Genomic DNA, 19,635 nt, shown 5'->3' on the forward strand with positions numbered 1-19,635 from the left:
GCACCACTGGAAACAGAAGGCTTTGCAAAGGCATCGACTTTTTCAGTCCACTTCCTCTTGACTTTATCGATTTTTGTTTCCTTCAGTGGGAGGGCATCATGAGTACCGCAAGCCATGTGCATGGTGAGTGCCTCCTGGCTAGGGAACATCCTACCGCAACCATCTTCCGGGCATGGCACTTGCACCAACTGTGAGGAACTGTGGGCACTAAGACTTCCTGTGATTTGATCTGGTAGAGTGTAATCACCTATGACTACACCAGATGATCCCTGTCTGGTCTTCTTCAGTACAACATTGTGGCTATGGCATTGGCCAACCCCGACACCATACGCTGTCCAAACCCGAATGCCTTCTTCCTCAAATTGAAAGTTTGTGTACGACGTTATTCCTTGCCAAGTGCCCTTTTCTTTGGCTGCTCCGGGCTTTAGGGTTGCAACGGCAACATAGCAACCGCGTACTCCACCATACGTCTCAAGAGCATTCTTCATATCCAGGGCAGTCTGGACATCATGCCCCTCATTCACATATCGCTGCATGTGAGCCTTCATTGGGGCAATTTTTCTATCACATATATCTTTGCCCGATTGGGCCTCGCTAAAGTCATATCGTTTTATGAAAATCCCCTTGGCTTTAGACAGTAATGGCAGAGACAATAGCAGGGAAGCGTTGTGGTAACAACCCGCATTGTCAGACCGAAGGAACAGCTCTGTCACTTGTGGCAATTCGACTTGAAGCTTTGCGATGCAGGCCTCAATCAACGAGTAGACACTGAACCAATCCTGCTTGCATTGATCGAGCACGTGGACAAAGCAGTGTATCTGGAAAAAAACAAGAATTACAAAACTTAATGAAATGGCCAGGGCCATTGTGCTCACCTCATGTGGAGGAAAGATGGATAAAGAGCATGGTATTGTGTCATGTAGTGTTAAGTTTGATGTAGGTCCAAGCAATTACAATTTCCCCAAAATGGCCAATTTACAGTACATTCGACCTCTGTGACCATGAAAAGTAGGTCAAATCAAAGAAGACCCGGGTGACACATTGAATGGTTGTTAGAATTAGATGTACCTATGATATAAAATTGGTGCCAATCGAGCAAGTCATTACTAGGTATAATGGCATTTTGAAGAATTTAGGATTTGGCCCCCTCCCTGGAGGCCAAACGGCAAATCAGATCGCACCAAACTTTGGTACCTGAGATCACCTGACCAAGGGGTACATGTGTACTTAATTTGTGATCAATAGTCATTGCAGTTAAGAAACGTGCCATAGTTACGGCCTGACGGCGAATTTATGCCATTTGACCTCTGTGACCTTGACAAGAAGGTCATATTAAAAACTTGTGTGACATATACTGTATGGTGGTTAGATGTACCCATGATATCAAATTGGTGGCAATCGAGCAAGAAGTTAAAGAATAATCACATTTTTAAGGTTTTTGGATTTTGCCCCCTGGTGGTCAAGTGGTGAATCATATTGGACCAAACTTTGGTCCCTGAGATCACCTGACTAAGGGGTAAATGTGTACTGAATTTGGTATCAATAGTCATTGCAGTTTAGAAACGTGCCATCGTTACATCCTAACGGCCAATTTACACCATTTGACCTCTGTGACCTTGAAAAGGAGGTCAAATCAAAAACCCGGAGGATATATGATGCACCTTTGCTAGAAGTACCTACCATATTTTTTTCAAAATTTCCCGACTACTATTAAGGGAGATATTGCATATTTTCACTTTTAACGTTTGGCCCCCTGGTGGCCAAACCATGAAACGAATCGGATTGAAACTTAGTCTCCAAGGTGTCATTACATAAGGGTACATGTGTACCAAGTTTCAACTCAATAGCTCTAACAGTTACGAAACGTGCCCTGCTAACGGACGACGGACGACGACGACGACGGACGACGGACGCCACGGTATGGGATAAGCTCACCTCTGCTAAGAGGTGAGCTAAAAATGAGACGGTGTACGTATTGGACACTACATAAGGAGGAATTCGTCTAGGGTGAGATACATGTATTGGCATGTATCACTTAAATTTGCTGTCACTTAGGGAAGAACATCAAACATCCATCAACAATTAGTATTGATGACAGGACATTATTCCTGTGAAACAAATGAACTATACTGCCCATGGCATTATAGTATCAATTGAAATAGGTGATCCTCTCCCAGCACACAGACTGTTTAGTTTTTGAGTTCTTCAGTCCAAATCACTCTGTGCATAGGCTACCACTTCTTTAAAAAGTTACACCAGCCTCTTTTCACTCATTCAACTGGAAGGTCCTTCAGTCACGCAGATTGGAGAACAGTGTCACACCGAAACATTCATACATGGAGGACCTCTGCAACTAACCTGGTACTCGTTTTCCATTGTCTTTGTCACCAACGCAGACACATGCCAGGAGATGCCTTTCTTAGCAAACCAGTCTTGCTGGGCCTCGCGGAACTTCATCGGTAGGAATTTCATTGCCCAGTCCATGGTCATCAAGCATTGGTTTGGCAGCAGCTCATCAAGAATTTTGGTCTTGGCCCTCTCCTGGTTCTTGGCCCTCAGCAAATGTGCCTTCAGTTGAATGATCTTCTCCTTTGCCGCTTCAAAGTAAAAAAAGAAGCTCTTCCCTCTGTTTCTCATATCTGAAAACAAGACCGCATGATACGTTAGCACAAGCATAAGCATGGGGTGGCATAAGTCACTGAGGCAGTGTTTACTTCGAGCCTGAAATTTGGGATAGGGTCTTGACATTCAATTGAGTTCTACACCACAGTAACAATATACAGATTTAGACACACCATCAGGCAGCAAATTGTTGGAACTGACAAATCACTGTTTGATGCCTGGAGAAAGTCCATGACCACACACTTATTCTCAGAGGTGTGTGCTACTGAATCAAACTTGATGTAAGGCAAGTAGTTGTATGATGGTTCAGGAAACAATCAAGAAAACAGCCAGAAGATCATGATGGCATTGAATGTCATTCATCAACACAAACCCTAGGCATACAGAACATGCTTGCATAAGAAAATATCCATACCTGTATGACACGTCTGAATCGCTGAAGGCTGACTCGATGGTATCAAATATATACGATATCTCGTCACATCGTTGACATGACAAATCATGTTTGTGGCTGCAAGGTGTTGTACCATCCCCCAAGGCATACATGATACAGTGGTCAGGGCACTGGCTGGCTTTGCTGACATGAAGTTTGAAATCCGTCTTTAGGTAAACCCTCGCAGACTGAATCTTGACATTCAAGTCCTCTATTGTTGCATGTGGATAACCTGAAATTAATGTGAAAAAAAAGTTAATTTGATAAGCAGGTTGCATGTGAAATTCTTTTGAGTTCACTATGAATATAATAGTGCTTGACTGATGCATGTGGGCCTATCTTTTCTTTTAGCAGATTGAGAAAAACAAAGAGTACAAGTGAAACAGAATGGGCATAGTCGGCTTGGCCGAATGGGCATAGCTGGCTTGGCAATGTGTTACAATCAGTTTTAGGCAGCCTATGTGACTGAATAATGCAGAAGACTCAACCATATCAGTGTTTTCATTTTTTATACATACCACAGTCTCCAAGGACTTCCAAAACTTTGAGTAGGGTATCGAATGCTTGAGATCCTTCTGCGGCAATGTTGTCTAATCCAGCCAGGGACTTTTTTTGAGATGCAGCGCACACCTGAATGAAAGACAATTTTATTTTACAACCAATATGTAAACAAGTGAGGAAAAAGACATGAAAGAAGTGTCATTATACATGTCATATATTCAATAATACTACTAGGATGTACTTCTCCTCTTTTTCAATCAATAGACGGTCCAACTTTTCCCATACTTTCTCACGGAATACCCTTGGATTTCAACTTGTTTTGGGCAGACAAACACAATTTCCAAATCCACAGCAGAAGAACTCAAAATAAATCTTTGCCAAGGAGTTGCATTTGCTGTTACCTTTGGAAGCCGAACTCCAAATACCTGTAATTGGCATTCTTACCTGAATTATTGAGAAGAGTGAGCTTCTTTTCAGTGGTTGAAAACCAATTTCCTCGCAGTATGCTAGGTACAACTGAATGAGTCTTGACACGATGGTAGTCCTCACAACATTTTGTATCTCCAGTTTCTCCCCATGGCTCAGCTTCATAGTACGAGTTCCATACGCTACATCTTGAAGAAATTCTGGCCTAGAGATGAAGTGAAGGAAGTGATCCACCTTCACCTCATCCATATGGGATCGGGTGACTGGCTCCATATGCACAGGTTGGGCTTGACCAACTTCAGTAGCGTGTTTTCTTGCCTTGTCAATTCTATAGATGCAAAAAGGTAAGACAATGAGCAGGTCACTCAAGTTCAAGTGCATGTACATGTACATGTAAGATGTAACCTGGTTCCAACAACTGGAAATACCAGGGTCATTCTATTGTGATAGTTGTCCTTTCTCATACCTCTCATTCCACACATGACCCTGCTCATCAACCAACAGAACTTATTGATGCAGCATAGCCTGAGGGGTTCAGTTGATAGAGTGGTGGGGACTGGCGGTAATGATGCTCAATTTTGTCGTCAATGAGGATGGGATACACCAACAGGGCTTGCCTACTACTACATGCCAATCCTTTGAACTGCGTGCAACAGCTAATGAAATCTTGAAACTAACCAGCAACTGTGCTTTAGTGCGATTTGTAGCAAGGATGGATAGGATTTGTCTTTTGGTAAACCATGTTTCCGCCTCATTGTAGCACGCAATGCGATGGATTTTGTGGGTAGGCCTAGCAGGCACCCTGATGATCTTAACGTATGGAATGGAGCATGGAGATGATGTTGACATCCCTGACCCTGATACCACTACTGATGATGATGATGATGATTACATCATGCTGAAACTGCGACATCCTTTGCTAGACACCACCGCATTGCACCGCAGACATTTCGACGTTGGATCGTTGGATAAGCACACATGATGACTTGTTTGCCCTCAGAGATAAATCAACTCCAGACCATAGAAGACGGAGGAGACAACGGCAACACGGCACTGATGCACAAGGTAGTGTTTCTACAAGCATTATATTCCTCACTAAATGAATTTCCTTCTCTGTTGGCCTGTACCGACCGGAATAAGTCTGCTTCTGTGTCATGGACGGAAGAATAAGTCGCATTATACATCAAAGCGACTGACCCTGACCATGCCATTAACAATATCAGTATGATTGTTCCTGGGACCCTTATTCCTAGGACTAACATTTCGTTCATACCTGTGGTCATCACCAATCAATATTTCCTGAGATGTTAAATGTGTTAGCTTTTTTATTTCAGCATACTCGCCCGAAATGGAAAATAATTTGAACACCTGGTTCCTTGAGCGCCGAAGACTTGGTTTCCCTGTTTCCGGTGAGGATATTAAAGGGCAAGCTGGAAGAGAATTTCGGCAGTGGTGGGCAGAGCCTCCGAACGAAAGAAAGGCCAAAAGACAAGAATAGATACCCCTGCAATACCTTTTCCATGCATCTGCACATTGGCTTAGCAACTTTATGGAAAGGTGAGCTTTATTCCTCTGTTGCATGGATCGGCCTTAACGTACGGAATGGATTGTATTCGGTGAATTTTAATAATATGCAAATTCCATTTAAGGAAAAAAATCAGCTATCGAAGGAAGACCAAAGATTCAAGGGGGTTACCCGACAACGCCCAGGCTTTGGTTGCCGACTACCGGGGAGAGTTTGCCGACCTCATCAGAGACGCTGATTTTGATGTCATCATGAACATCATCATGAACATTTGATATGGTGCCAAGATCAACAATGGAAGCGACTGGGTATCAGAATGTTGACATTAGATCATCCCAAGGCAACCCGAAACTTGGATGCACGGTGACTCTAGTAGTTACGACAGATGGACGAAAAGGACGAGCCGAGGTGTACTTCAGAGGCTTGGCACCAGATGGTGACGTCATTTGGCAGCTTCAGGCGGATGCTCCAGACAATGTGTGAGTGAGTATTGGCACAGAATACAAGTCCGTGGTTGTAGTACAGGACATGTACCAGACGTCATCAGTGTTGTCATTGACGATCAGACATTCTAGTTAATGGTAGTATTTTTTAGGAAAAATCAGAACTTCCACGACTAAAATTGTTGTAGGTTTGTCATGGATGCAACCAAAACATTGTGCGTGTCTGACTGTTCAGAAAAGTAATGTAAATGTTCATACCTGTTGTTTGCTCTTCCAGGTAACTGGTAGTCCACAGGGTTGGGCCCGACATCAATCGCTAATCGAGTGGTTGCAGGCCCTGATTGTACCATTTGTAGCAGGGGCTACGTTCCTGTTACTTTTAGACAGGTATCTGGCGCATCGAAATCAGCAGTTTCGTGATGCAATCACCGCAGAGAATGGGACAGACACTTTTATCCCAGGACAATGCACTTCGCTGCTGCAGCCCTTGGACTTGACCGTAAACAGGAGCTTCAAGCGTCACCTGAGGACCATTTGGAAAGTGTGGAAAATCAGCCACATCGATGATCAAGGACAGTGTGAGCGGATGACCAGGCGGGAAGTGGTCAGGATGATCAGCCTCGGCTGGGAAAGGGTCACACAACAGACGATTATGAACGGTTGGAGAGCCAGTGGCCTAGTTCCTGAAGACAATGACGAAGTCGGGGAGGGGGTAGAGATGGTAAATGGTGAGCTTGAGCAGTTTGTTGAGGGGATTGAGTTTTCGGAAGGAGAAGAGGATGATGATGTTATTGATGATGACGTGTAAACCCCGTTTGGATAATAAAATTGATTGGTAAATTGATAAGTAAATCTGTGATCTTCTTTAATTTATTCGTTGACAACAAGACTTCTTTATTGGGACATTCTGCAGACCCATGAAGCTGGCTTTAGCATAGACCCTATATTAGACATTTCTGGTCAACCAACACTATAGGCATAAATGAGGACGCTAGTTGTATTGTATTCATTCATTCACTACAGGACTACCCCATGTCAATGTTCATGTCTTTTATCCACTTATGTGGAAGGCAACGGCATTGCCCACGAAAAGGGAGTCAATTATCAGCTGTGGCTGTTCTTTCTTATGTTCGCCTGCCACCAGTCAAATCGGCATATTCATTTGGACTTAGTCATTTTACGATTCAGCTGCGCTCGGTTAAGTGGGAGAAGACAGTATGTTTCATTTCCGAATTGGCAGCCACAATGTCTGCAGGGAAGAGAGCCCGCGTAGCAAACTTCACCAGCAAGGAAGATTTGGTAGAGTTGAATTATATGGTTAATTCAAGCAAACTAAATGACACTGTGTCGTGTGAAAAAAAACAGTGTGGAATGAAATCACTCGTCGAGTAAATGCCATTTCTGATGTAGTTAGGAAAACCGATACTTTTCGTAAAAAATGGGATGATCTAAAACTAAAAGCCAAACGGAAGGCAAACAGGCTCCGAGGGAACAGGAACGAGACGGGAAACTTGCCGCTGTCATGAGATGAAGACCAAGGATCTGAAGCATTAACTGAAAAGGAGGAATGGATCATTGGCCGGTTTGGCGATGACCTTGTTTACGGAATTGAAGGTGGAATCGACACCGACAAACGTTTGTCTGATCCCCGACCTTCAAAGAAGGTATGTTCATCACGATTTTCACAGCATTTAATTGTTTGCATTTTCTATTCTACATTTAGCTTATCGTTATCGGTAGGCCTACCTTTTGAAGTCATCTACATATAGCTGTGAAATTCTACAGGGCCTAAATGGCTTTAGGTTGTGGCATTCCCCTTGCTGTTAGATAATATCAATGGATCCTCTTTGACAACATACAAAGTAGCAGGTTTAGCGGGCGCGAAAATGCCGCCAGCGGATGAAAAACGTGTTTCATTGACCGAAAAATAAATCCGCAAAAGTGGTACCTACCCCCTCCCACCCCGAACTTTTTGCTACCCACTCCCATTGAGTAGCCAAATTAAAAGAATAGGCCTATTGAATTTTGCATGGCAAAAATATCGATCATACATCTGAAAGTGTCCGGTTTTTTCAGGTTGCCTATGGAATTGGGCCGCATTCGCCAAGGTTTTTCGAGAGTGATGTTCCTGAAAGTGCATTCCCAGATCCGACCCCACCATCTTCTCCAACTTTCCTCCAAGATGAAGAGGTTCGCTTTGGGAACCAAAAAGGATCCCCACCACTTCCGTCGAAAGGCAGAAGAAAGACATCAACTGCGACTTACAGCCCAAGATCGCTGACCCCGCCAACATCACCAACTACCTTTAGCTTCAAGACCAATCAGGCCCGAACTCCTGCAACTGCCAAAAAGTCACTTTTCCAAGGCAGAGGAACCGGGATGTCAGCAAGGTCGCGTCCGTCACCGCCAAAACCACCTAAGTCATCAACGCGTCTGCCAACTGACCGGAAACATGATGATCAGCAGAAAGACACGTTCTCCTTCGACTACACTACTCCGAGATTCTTTGTCAGGTAGGCATTATTCTTGAGATATGACCAAGTCTCATTGCTAAAAAGACTCATCAACTCTCATAGATTAATTAATATATTTATCACTGTTACCCTAAATCCGATAAGACCGTCGTGGAAAAATCACACTCCGAATTCAGTTGAAAATTTGTCGCTGCCTCTTATAATTTCTTATTAAACGTAGAAACTGTTTTGTCAAGTGTGGCATTTGGCATAGGCGGCTCTCATTGGATCTCAGGTAATGGAATAGAAAAAAATGAACAAACATGTCACTAAGAAGACCTTGATTATTGCCATTAGAAGAAAGCAGCAAACAACAATTTGTCTATTAAAGAGATATATATTTTCGAGCCCCTCGAAGACTCGCAAAAGTGCACCGGCTGCAACTAAATCCACGCTGACTCCTAACCGTCAGCAGACCCCGTTAAAGAAATCTTCATGCGGAAATGATTTGCTGGATGTGGAAAAAGAACGCCTGGAAATAGAACGAGAACGTCTTCAGCTAGAAATTAGAAGGACAGCAGCAACTGAAAGGATTGCACGACTGCTAGAACTGTTAACACTGCAAGATGACTCCAAATCGAAGAAATGTTCAGCATTATCAAGCGTGGAAAAACAGAGTCTCTTTGAAACTTTCGGTTTAAAGTAATAACACACAAGTGTATTGCTGGCTATGTTTTCATAGCAATTGAAATACGAGTATAATTGATTATTTGATGAAAATTACTGGTAGGCCTATTGTAAAAAATGGTAAATGCTTGTCAAGCTAACCTCATCTTTTTTTCTCTCTTTGATTTAGTTCCTTCTTTGACCGTCTCGGTCGTCTTCATCGCCAAGTGGTTCATCATCGTCTAGGTTTTGCGCATCTTCATCATTCACCGGTTCGTCAGGAGGAACAGGGACGCCATGCTCCTCACATATGTTGTGTAACACGGCTGTCGCAACAATAACTTTGCAGCACTTGTCGGGTTTTAGAGTAAGTGCCCCACCTGAAACATAGGATATTTGTCTGTTAGAAAAACGTAATAAATACCGGATAGTCGGATGAATTGTAAACTTTGTACTATTGAAACTATTGTAAGGACGAGCTAGTCTTGATTTAGAGGGTGGAAAATAAACGAAGTGAATGAAGTAAGTGTCTCTCCTCGTCCAGTTTATGCTGCTAACAGTACCGTTAGCACCGTTAGAGTAGATCATAATGACATTTTGAATTAGATAAATGTTCATGGTGTCCATGGGGATCTGAAGTGTTTTGAGCCCAAATCATTTTCCTTGACAGTTTTCAGAGATCAGGCGTAGCCTGAGCTGAAGTGGTGGTTGAAGTTTAACATTGTGGACATTGTGGGTAAGGATTAATGTAGATGTGTGAACTTACCATCCTTACTCAAGCAAAGCCATCTTGTCTTCCACCTGCCAAACGTTGCTTCAATCCTCTGTCATGCTCTTTGATGGTGCCGGTTGTAACTAAGTTCGGAGTTGGTCTCTGGTCTATGAATAGGAGTTAACAGCCAAGGGCGCAACGGATAAGCTTTGTCACCAAGTAAGAAACCGTCGGTTACAGCTCCTCGTTGTAGCTTCCGATTTAATTCACAGTTCGACAAGATGAATGCATCGTGCTTACTGCCAGGCCAAGACGAAACGATGCTAGTGAACTTCAAGTCGTTGGTACAGATCCCTTGAACGTTGATTGCATGAAAGCCCTTACGACAAACATATGCCGGCTCGTTGATAGATGGACTTTTGATTTGAACTAAGCTGCCGTCTACCACGCCTACAACATTTGGTATCCTGTGCCGGTCTGTGTAGAATCCATCCTTTATCCTATCTAGCGAGGCCTCATCGAATGGAAACTTAATGAAAATACTTGCTTTGTTAGCTAGCGCGTCAGTAACACGCGTCACAATTCTAGACAAAGTTGGCTGGCTCAGATGCACGGTATCACCGTCAACTAACTGAAAGCTGCCCGTTGCATAATACCGAATGGCACTAAGAACTTGCAATGAGGCGGGGACAGCGTGTGAACGGTTCGTGGGGTGTGCGACATCGTCATACAATAGGTCAACAACTTGCATCAGCACATGTCTTGGCATCCTATATCGCTTAAGCAAGTCCACATCGTCATATTTGTCAAATGGATGGATTCGGTCACGAAAGATCCGTTCTCGACGTAGTGCCCGACGATTCTCTTCTTTGAGTGCGAAAAACGCGGCCGCCATAGCATCACATGTCTTGTACAGCACGCTCAGCTATCAGATGACTATTGAACACATCCGCACGACTTACGCATGCTGTCGAGCTCACGTAGTTAAGTAAGACTTTACACACGTTGCGTAAAGTTACGCAGGCTTTGTGAATAGCGCGATAAATATTACGGTCGACCGTAGAGAGACATAAGTGACACTTAACCGCTAAGAGCCTTTGGTGAATAAGGTCCCTGATTAATGACTTTACAATGACTTAACAATGACTTGACAATGGCGAGTGGTTGGGTGATCTGAGGCAAAGGCTTAGGCCTACTGAGGCATGATTGTTGGTGTGTGCTTTTGGAGTACTCAGAAAGACTGCAAGGAAAGCAGTTGGTTATGTTTGCCTTGTGATTTGAATTGATTGGAGCTCCAGAATCCCTTTTCGGGGAAGCTGTTTATCGAATACGGACTTTTCGGTTCGGAAATTATGATCGCCTGGCGTTGGTGCCGAATTGGAGCTCCAGAATCCCTTTTCGGGGAAGCTGTTTATTGAATCCAGACTTTTCGGTTCGGGAATTATGATCGCCTGGCGTTGGTGTTGAATGTGTCGAATGGAGTCGTCGCTGCAGCTGTGAAACGCACACATATACGTATTCGAATCGGAACGCCTAAATTCCGTATTCTTATTGGGAACGGATAGCCTAATTCCGTATTCTCATAATTGCCTCTTAACCCTTTACACCTCTGTGTCGCCATATCTGAGCCCTTAATCTGAACTGGACATTTTCTCAGTCATACTTGGAATTCATCTTTGGGACTGGACCTTTTTCTCAGTTACCCTGTGAACATTGCCGTGTGAACTTTGCCCTTGTGAACTGAAGGGACTGAACTGAACATTGCTACATTTTGCTACACGAACTCTCATAACTAATATATGCTTTATTTCAGCAGCTGGCTATGTAAATATTGTACATAATTTTCTCTTATAATAAACTCTTTGTTATTTTGATATAGGTGTTCAGCTGTTTTTACAGAGAGGTACCAGTGCCTTAAAAGCCGCAACGTCACAGCCTCCTCACCACATTACACATTCACCTATGCCATCCTTCCATGTACCAGATGAGACAAGTTTTCAATCGCTATCTCTTTGCCTTAGATATTGACAAAGCCATCGAACGTACAACAGACAGTTGCCACGTCTGCCCGCCTCTTCTCAACACCCCACATACTGTGATTGAGCAGACCACCAGACACCATCGGCGCATCATTCGCCAGCGATATCATAAAAAAAAATCGTCAGGTCACCCTCATTCTGAGGGAATGCATCACATCATTCACCAAAGCATCACTCATCGACAATGCACGACATGACACCATCAGAGACGCCCTTATTTGCAAGACATGTGACATTCTTCCCCTAGACGGCCCCCCTGCAGTGATACGCGCGGATCTAGGCCCGGGATACAGACCATTAGTTGACGATCGAGGTCGGCCGTCCGAAAAACCTGAACAAAAATCCAGTCGCACAAAAGCAATTCAGGAACTGGAAAAGGAACTCCTAAAATTCGACCCAATAGTGGAACCATGTCCGAAAAAACGCTTACACTGCCGGTGGCTAATCTTAACAGCCGCATTTGATCACGCGGATTATCTTCGAGCAAGATATGGTCACAATGTGACCAATTCACTAACAAGCAAATAAACTTGTCTGATCACGATCTCATTATGAAACAGCACAGTGAGCGTGTAACAAACCATGTCTACAGCGAAAAGGCCAAAGCACCGTCTGTAACGGCCAATTTACATGTTTTGGAACTTGAGTCTTTTTTACCACAGTTTAAATTTTTCCCACCATGTTTAACTTTTCTTTTCCTGGTACCAAGTTTTGATTAACCTATTATTGCTGTGACCTAGGTTACTTGAGCCCTTGTTTTGGTAAGGAAGAACCCTTCCTGACCGCCTTCTCTGGTTTTAGTTTCTTCCTTTTTATGCCCCTGCCAATGCGTAAAGGATTGCGTAGACATTATGTTTTACCCATGTCCGTCAGCCGTCAGGCATCTGTAAACTTTTCGTTTCCGCTCATTTTAAGCAGAACGCTTTTAGCGGTAACCACGAAACTTTTTTTTGTGGGTTGACCTTTACTAAAGGAAGGTTCCTTTCGAAAATGGGCTCGTTCTGATTCTCCTTATGGCCTCCAGGGCGGCGTGCTTGAAATTGGTTTCCGTCAATTTCGAGGAGAACTGTTTGTCTGACCAAATTTATTTTTGGTATGTACGTTGGGGGTGACTAGAGGAAGGTTCCTTTCGAAAACAGGCTCGTCCCAATACTCAATATGGCCACCAGTGCGGCGTGCTTGAAATCGGTTTCCGTCAATTTCGAGGAGAACCGTTCGTCAGATCAAATTCATTTTGGTATGTACGTTGGGGGTGACTAGAGGAAGGTTCCTTTCGAAAACAGGCTCGTTTCAATTGTCAATATGGCCACCAGGGCGGTGTGCTTGAAATCAGTGTCCGTCAATTTCGAGGAGAATCGTTCGTCCGATCAAATTTATTTTTGGTGTTTGCATTGGGGGTGACTGGAAGAAGGTTCCTTTTGAAAACAGGCTTGTTCCGATTGTCAATATGGCCACCAGGCTGGCGTGCTTGAAATCGGTTTCCGTCAATTGCGAGAAGAACCATTATTCTGATCAAATTCATTTTTATGCCCCCGCTAATTCGAAATGCATTGCAGAGGCATTATGTTTTACCGATGTCCATCCGTCCCGTCCGTGCATCCGTCTGTCTGTGCATCCATTAGCCATCTGTAAACTTTTCGTTTCCGCTCATTTTAATGAGAACGCTTTGAGTAATAACCATGTAACTTTTTATGTGGGTTGACGCTTACTAGTTGAAGGTTCCTGCTGCTGCTGCTGCTGCTGCTACTACTGGCTGTTCCACACATTGGTAAGTTATTACTGCAAATTTTCATTATGATATCATACTTATTTTGGGTAATATAGAATGTGGTGTGGAGGGAATAGACCCGGATGTAATGGTAATGGCGGCTGCGTTCAAATTTCGCTCCAGCAGACGAGTTATAAACTAAGGAAAAACTCATGTTTAAAGAAAAGTATTTTCCCTAAAGGAAAATACAACAAATTAGCTAGTGTTATACATCAATTGTGAACTATTGGTTTACAGGTTTTATTCCTGTAAACGCAAGAATTATAGTATATGTTCAGGGTACCCCCTCAAATATTGACTAATACACTAGGAACAGTGAACATACCTACATACGCATATGTATGTACATGTAGTCGATAATCAAGAAATCGGTCATAATCCTTAAGTCGTCACGCTTGAACAGCTAATAATGTCATCAGAGGATCAGCCAAAACCACAACCAGGAACCCCAGCTAATCAAGCTATGTCGCAGACCACAATCAATCGGTTTATAACTCCTGGTAAAAACCCGAACCACAACCCGGAAAATGACTCCAACAAAAGAAAACAGGCGGAATTAACTCCTGAGCAAGGGATCAGCCCGGATTCCAAAATGTCAAAACTAGGCGAAGAAAATGACGTAGATGGCGCCGGTGTCGACACTGGAGATGAGACGCAAAGAGAGAGGGATGAATACCACGGAACGAAATCGATAGAAAATCCACTGCTAGCCTACGCATTGTTTGGTCTACAGTCGGGGACCACAGAAAATGTAAAGAGGGCCGTCCTCGGCTATTTCACTAGTCAACAGATATTAACAGCCAAAAATGCTTTGTGAGAAAGTTGTAGTGACACCTTAGTGGAAAAGGTTACTCGCAAAAGCACGAAAGTTTGGTCAGAGACGGAGGCTAATCTTACGGACAGTATTCAGCCAAAATTCGGTGTGAGAGATTATCTGATGTAGGGGGTTACATGTACCAACTTTCAAGTTCATAGCTTCAGCAGTTAAGAAACGTGCCATAGTTACACTCAAATGGCCAATTAACGCCATATGACCTCTGTGACCTTGAAAAGTACGTCAAATTGAAAACCCGTAAGATATGTGATGTATTCTTCATAAGAGTACGTACCATAAAAATTTTATCGAAAACAAGTCACTTATAAGCGAGATATCACACTTCTTAGATATCCACTTTTGGCCCCCTGGTGGCAAAGTTGAGATTCAGATCAAACTGAAATTCAGCACCAGAGGCTATGTTATATAGAGGGTTATATGTACCAAGTTTCAAGTTCATAGCTTTAGTGGTTAAGAAACGTGCCATAGTTTACACTCTAACGTCCAATTTACGCCATATGACCTCTGTGACCTTGAAAAGTAGGTCAAATTAAAAACCTGTACCTACAACAAAAGTTTCATCGAAAACAATTCACTAAATAGCGAGATATCACACTTTTTAGATATCGACATTTTGCCCCCTGGTGGCCAAGTTGAGAATCAGATCGGACCGAAATTCAGTGTCAGAGGTCACCTGACCTAGGGGGTGATGTGTACAAAGTTTCAAGTTCATAGCCCTAGCGGTTAAGAAACGTGCCACTGTTTCTGAAACAGGATACGACGGACGACGACGACGACGAAGCCACCGCCGACGCCGCCACCGCCGACGGACACAGCGCTATCGTATAGACTCCCCTTACGGTGAGCAAATAAGTCGCATGGAGATGACAGTTGTTGAAAATGCTAGTGCGATTCAAGAAATAGAATCTGAATCTGAACTAGTAACAAGAGGCCCAAGGGCCTGGCGCTCAGCTGAGTTGTTGCTGCGTTGTTCGTATATATTACATTACTCGTCAAACTCTACTAAACTAAGGACTCAAAGCCTAAGGATATTAGCTTCTGGATGTGTAACAGTGAATTACGGAAGACTGGCGCAATCTACTTCAAGCAAGCTCCACCCTTGCAATGTGTGCGCAAACAGATAACCTAACCTATATTGGACTATCAATTCTACACACAGCAACATGATTCATCCTCAGCTGTTGCCATGATGATGATGATGATCCTTTTCGCAAATTGGTCGTCTTCTGTCTTTCTTCCATACTTTAGTGCCACCGGATGTAGTCTGCCCTTGTGGAGGGAGCCTTTCAGCACAGGACACAAGAATCCATGCGAATTGAATCACATGGAGAGACTAGCCCAATCACCCGCTTTTGGCTGGGTAGAAATGGGTAAATCTCGCAGACTGGACCTTAAACTCTACTGCCGACGTGTGAGGCCGGTCTGACAGATGAGCAAGTAGGGTCCACCTAATGCAGAAGGCACCAGTTTCCCTAACTAAAAGGGTAACATTAACAAAATGCTCTACCCAACTCTATTATTGCCTACACTAGTAAAATATCAGCAACATTTTTACAACATTTCCAGTTGCAACAAATGTTGCAAAAATGTTGCGTAGTGTGTACAGAGCAAAACGCGTCTTACATTTACAACATGTTGTAAAATTGTTGTAAAATTGTTGCAAATTAAATGCAATGCAATTCTTTGTTGCATGTTGTAAAAATGTTGCAAACTCTTCAGCCAATCAGAAATAGGATTTGCGTCATGTGATCTACCTGAGGTCATGTGACTTGAACAAGAAGCAGGTATAGCAACTCTCAAGTGAGTGTCTTGCTTCGTAGGGTGATGAAACCTTTTCTAGAAGTTTCATCCATTTGCAGGAAGTTTTTGTATGACGGCTTGTCAGTCAGCCGCAACTCCTTTAACAGGCAGTGGTATGCCCCATGATCCACCCTCATTTTGATCCAGGGCCTGGTCCATATTCTCTTTGGTTATTTCACCGCCTCTTCCGTCTCTCAACAATGACAGCTAAAATTGCTGCAGAAGCACTCAAAACACATCTTCTCTCCTTGGAATCATCCATTTTCCCTCCAAAATACCTATTTCCCTTTGTTCCCACTAAAAAGTTTGCAACAATTTACCAACATGTTGTAAAAATGTTGCTAATTTGTTGCAATTTTGTTGCTAGTGTACACAGGGCCTTGAAGGGCTTGTTGCAATATTGTTGTAAAAATGTTGGTAAAATGTTGCTAATATTTTACTAGTGTACACCCTGCTTAAGTCAAGTGAAACTCTTACAAACCTTAGCAGAATGCCACCATTGAAATGTTGATAGCAAGTAAAAACTTTAAACAGATAGACTTGATTTTTTTAACCAACTGCCACATGCGGTTTTCTTTATTTAATCGATTTTGAGGTAAGTATTACAGAATGAAATACTTGAATACTAAAATTGACTGGCTCTTCTGATGATTGCACTGGTGAACACCGAAGTCGATGGGATGTGCAAAGTCATAGCTCGATCCTCTCTCTTGGTCATCTGTGATGTGGTCACCAAATATGTTCAAATGCAGCTGCAGTAGTGCAGATCATTCCTGCAAAACATGATGAGGAGATAACATTTTAATTTTGATAGATAGCTAAGCTAGCCAAGTTTTATATCAAATACAAGGCCAACAACAACTGATAAGGCGCTAGGGCCGAATGATCAAGGAAGTTCATTGAGAATGAATTGTGATAAGAGTGATGAATCGGCCCCGTTTGAAGCATTGTGCTATGTACAGTGTGCATGTGTCAGTGTGTATCAGCTATCGCATTTATTGTTTGTTGACATTTCAAATCGCCGGAGTCGATCCTCAATTACACTGTTTATGTACATTGGCAACCTTACCCGATGATATCAGAACGATGTTTATTATTGTCTTGTTTATTCACATTAGTTCTGCTATGTGACAAGAGTTATTTGTTGAGTAATCCATGATTTAAAGCCGGACTTTGACATCGTTTCTCAGACCAAGCTGCATTTCGCAGATCGTTTTTCAACGATCCTCGACGAACTATTTCAAATTAATCACATCCAAATAAACAATCCAAGCCTTCCCTAATGTCATCAACATGCAATAACACAAGCAGCCAAATATTATCGCCTATGAAATTGTGCATTTAATGAGAACTAACCTCCGAATTGACAGAACGCGATCTATTCCATAGCATGGTCTCCTTACGTCTGAACTGCGCAGACTCCGAGACGTGACGTTCGCTGCACGTGAGATAACTCGCGCGAAATTTAAAATGCTCTTCTTTGGGGGTGCTCACTAAATTGCGCCAGTAACACCACCTGGTGGGAAATTCATGAACCGCGCCTATTGGTAATGAAAGAGAAAGCTTTGCTCTATAAGATAAGATTTGATTCATGATCCCCAACTTAAAGAATTAGGAGAAATCAGCTGCTGGAAAGGTTTTTGGAAAATTTCGCTCGGTGCCACCTAGTGGCCAAACCGCTCATCCTGCCGGACCTATATTTGGTCTATTCAGGAGTCCTGAAGGGTCTCAACGCCTCAGAGGGAAAATCTATCGCCTATCCGCCATAGTTTTGAAACGTGCCTGTTTAACGGACAGACAGACAGACAGACAGACAGACAGACAGACAGACAGACGGACATTCATTCTACCATTTACTCATATGAATAGCTCAGCTTGTCAGCTGAGCTAAAAAGTACGCAAAAACCAAACATTCCCAGTGTCTCTCAACAGGCGGTTGAGGACAGCCAGAGATCATGTAATTCGAATAACGTAGCTCCCGCTGGGGGTTGGAATGACATTACTGTTCATGTTTGGAATGATGACGCCTGGCCTAAAACAGGCCAGTCGGATGAACAAGTCAACAAAACTGAAAGTTTCGCGGACATTGTTGTGAAACATGGTTCTATTTATTCCGATTCCTCATTTAACCGAGGTAAAGGAGGTTCAAGGGGGCGTCGTGGCGGCAGGGGGGCTCTTACCACTTGCGGTAAATCAAACTTCCTGCAACCCCCTCAGGTGTTTAGTTAGGTGGCAGTTACAAATCGCTAGATTCCATTGCAAGTTCTCATTCTGAAGGATTCAAACTGACTAATCATGAGTTAAAGCAGCAAAAAAATAGAGAACGGCAACGAAGGCGTGTGATAATGGGCAAGTCACAAGTCAATGACTTTCAAGTGAAAGGTGCCCCTGAGCCCAACAGGGATTTGTTCATTGCACGGCTTGATAACTCAACAACCGATAAGAACCTAAGAAATTTCATCAAGAACAATGTGATCTCAGTTCGCAAACTTAAGTGTGTTTCACACGCAGATGCAAATTTCAAATCGTATCGCCGGACAGTTCCTAAATCAGAATTTTCGGGTTTATTCAATGAGGAAATATGGCCTAGTGGTGTGTCCGTGAGAAAATAATGTCGTTCCCCGAGGGGAAACTGAATAGATGGAGAAACAATGACCACAAAGTTGTATCAGTTCTATCCAATTCTTATTTGTACAAAGGCTTGTGTGTGTTTTGCTTCGTACAATAGCAATGGACTTGGTGCCGGACGGATTATTTACATTAAAGAAACATTTTAAGCGTGTGACATTTTGTTCCTTCAGGAACACTGGTTGTTTGACACACAATTTGAGAAATTAACTCGAGACATAGGTGGTGTAAACATTTATGGTCAATCAGCCATGAACCAAAATGTGTCAGTTAAGGGTCGACAGTATGGAGGGACGGCAATCGTGCTGAAGTCGGGCCTACGAGCTAAAATGGAGCCGATCGATTGGGATTCCAAGTGTGTCAGTGCATGTAAAATTTATCATGATGCACTTGATTCAGAAATACTCCTTATAAACGTATACATGCCAACCGATGGTGGAAACGCAGAAAATACAGAAGAATATAATAGAAGGGCTCTCCACGAAATTTCGGCGTTGTTGGAAGCAAGAGCCGATCAGTTTGTAGTTGTTGGTGGCGATTTAAACACTGATTTCAGCAGGGTAGCGTCTCCTCATACTGTCGAATTGAAGCGTTTTATGCAAAAAGAGAATATTTTTTGTGGCACAATGAGTCCAGACTCTACGGTTGATTACACATTCGAGAGCAAAATAAATGGGTCAACTTGGAATCCTGGAATCTTGGAATCTTGGAATCCTGGAATCCTGGATCGGACAAATAGCGAAGAAAAGTCTCCATCCTTTCCTTGTTTGTCAGACTTCCACCC

General features: G+C 43.1%; 1 protein-coding gene across 1 annotated transcript in view; it reads right to left on the minus strand.

Moving 5' to 3' along the window:
* Positions 1-728: 728 nt before the first annotated feature.
* Positions 729-19,635, minus strand: part of LOC135484023 (uncharacterized) — a 265,997-nt gene continuing 247,090 nt past the window's right edge. The window contains exons 33-37 of the mRNA XM_064765054.1: positions 4,001-4,310; positions 3,574-3,685; positions 3,038-3,287; positions 2,359-2,639; positions 729-818 (exon numbers count right to left, since the gene is read on the minus strand). Of these exons, the coding sequence (XP_064621124.1) occupies positions 2,600-2,639; positions 3,038-3,287; positions 3,574-3,685; positions 4,001-4,310 (712 nt within the window). The 3' untranslated portion in view covers positions 729-818; positions 2,359-2,599. The remainder of the gene's footprint in view (positions 819-2,358; positions 2,640-3,037; positions 3,288-3,573; positions 3,686-4,000; positions 4,311-19,635) is intronic.

The sequence above is a fragment of the Lineus longissimus genome, chromosome 3 (assembly GCF_910592395.1).
Source record: "Lineus longissimus chromosome 3, tnLinLong1.2, whole genome shotgun sequence".
Taxonomy (NCBI): Eukaryota; Metazoa; Nemertea; class Pilidiophora; order Heteronemertea; family Lineidae; genus Lineus; species Lineus longissimus.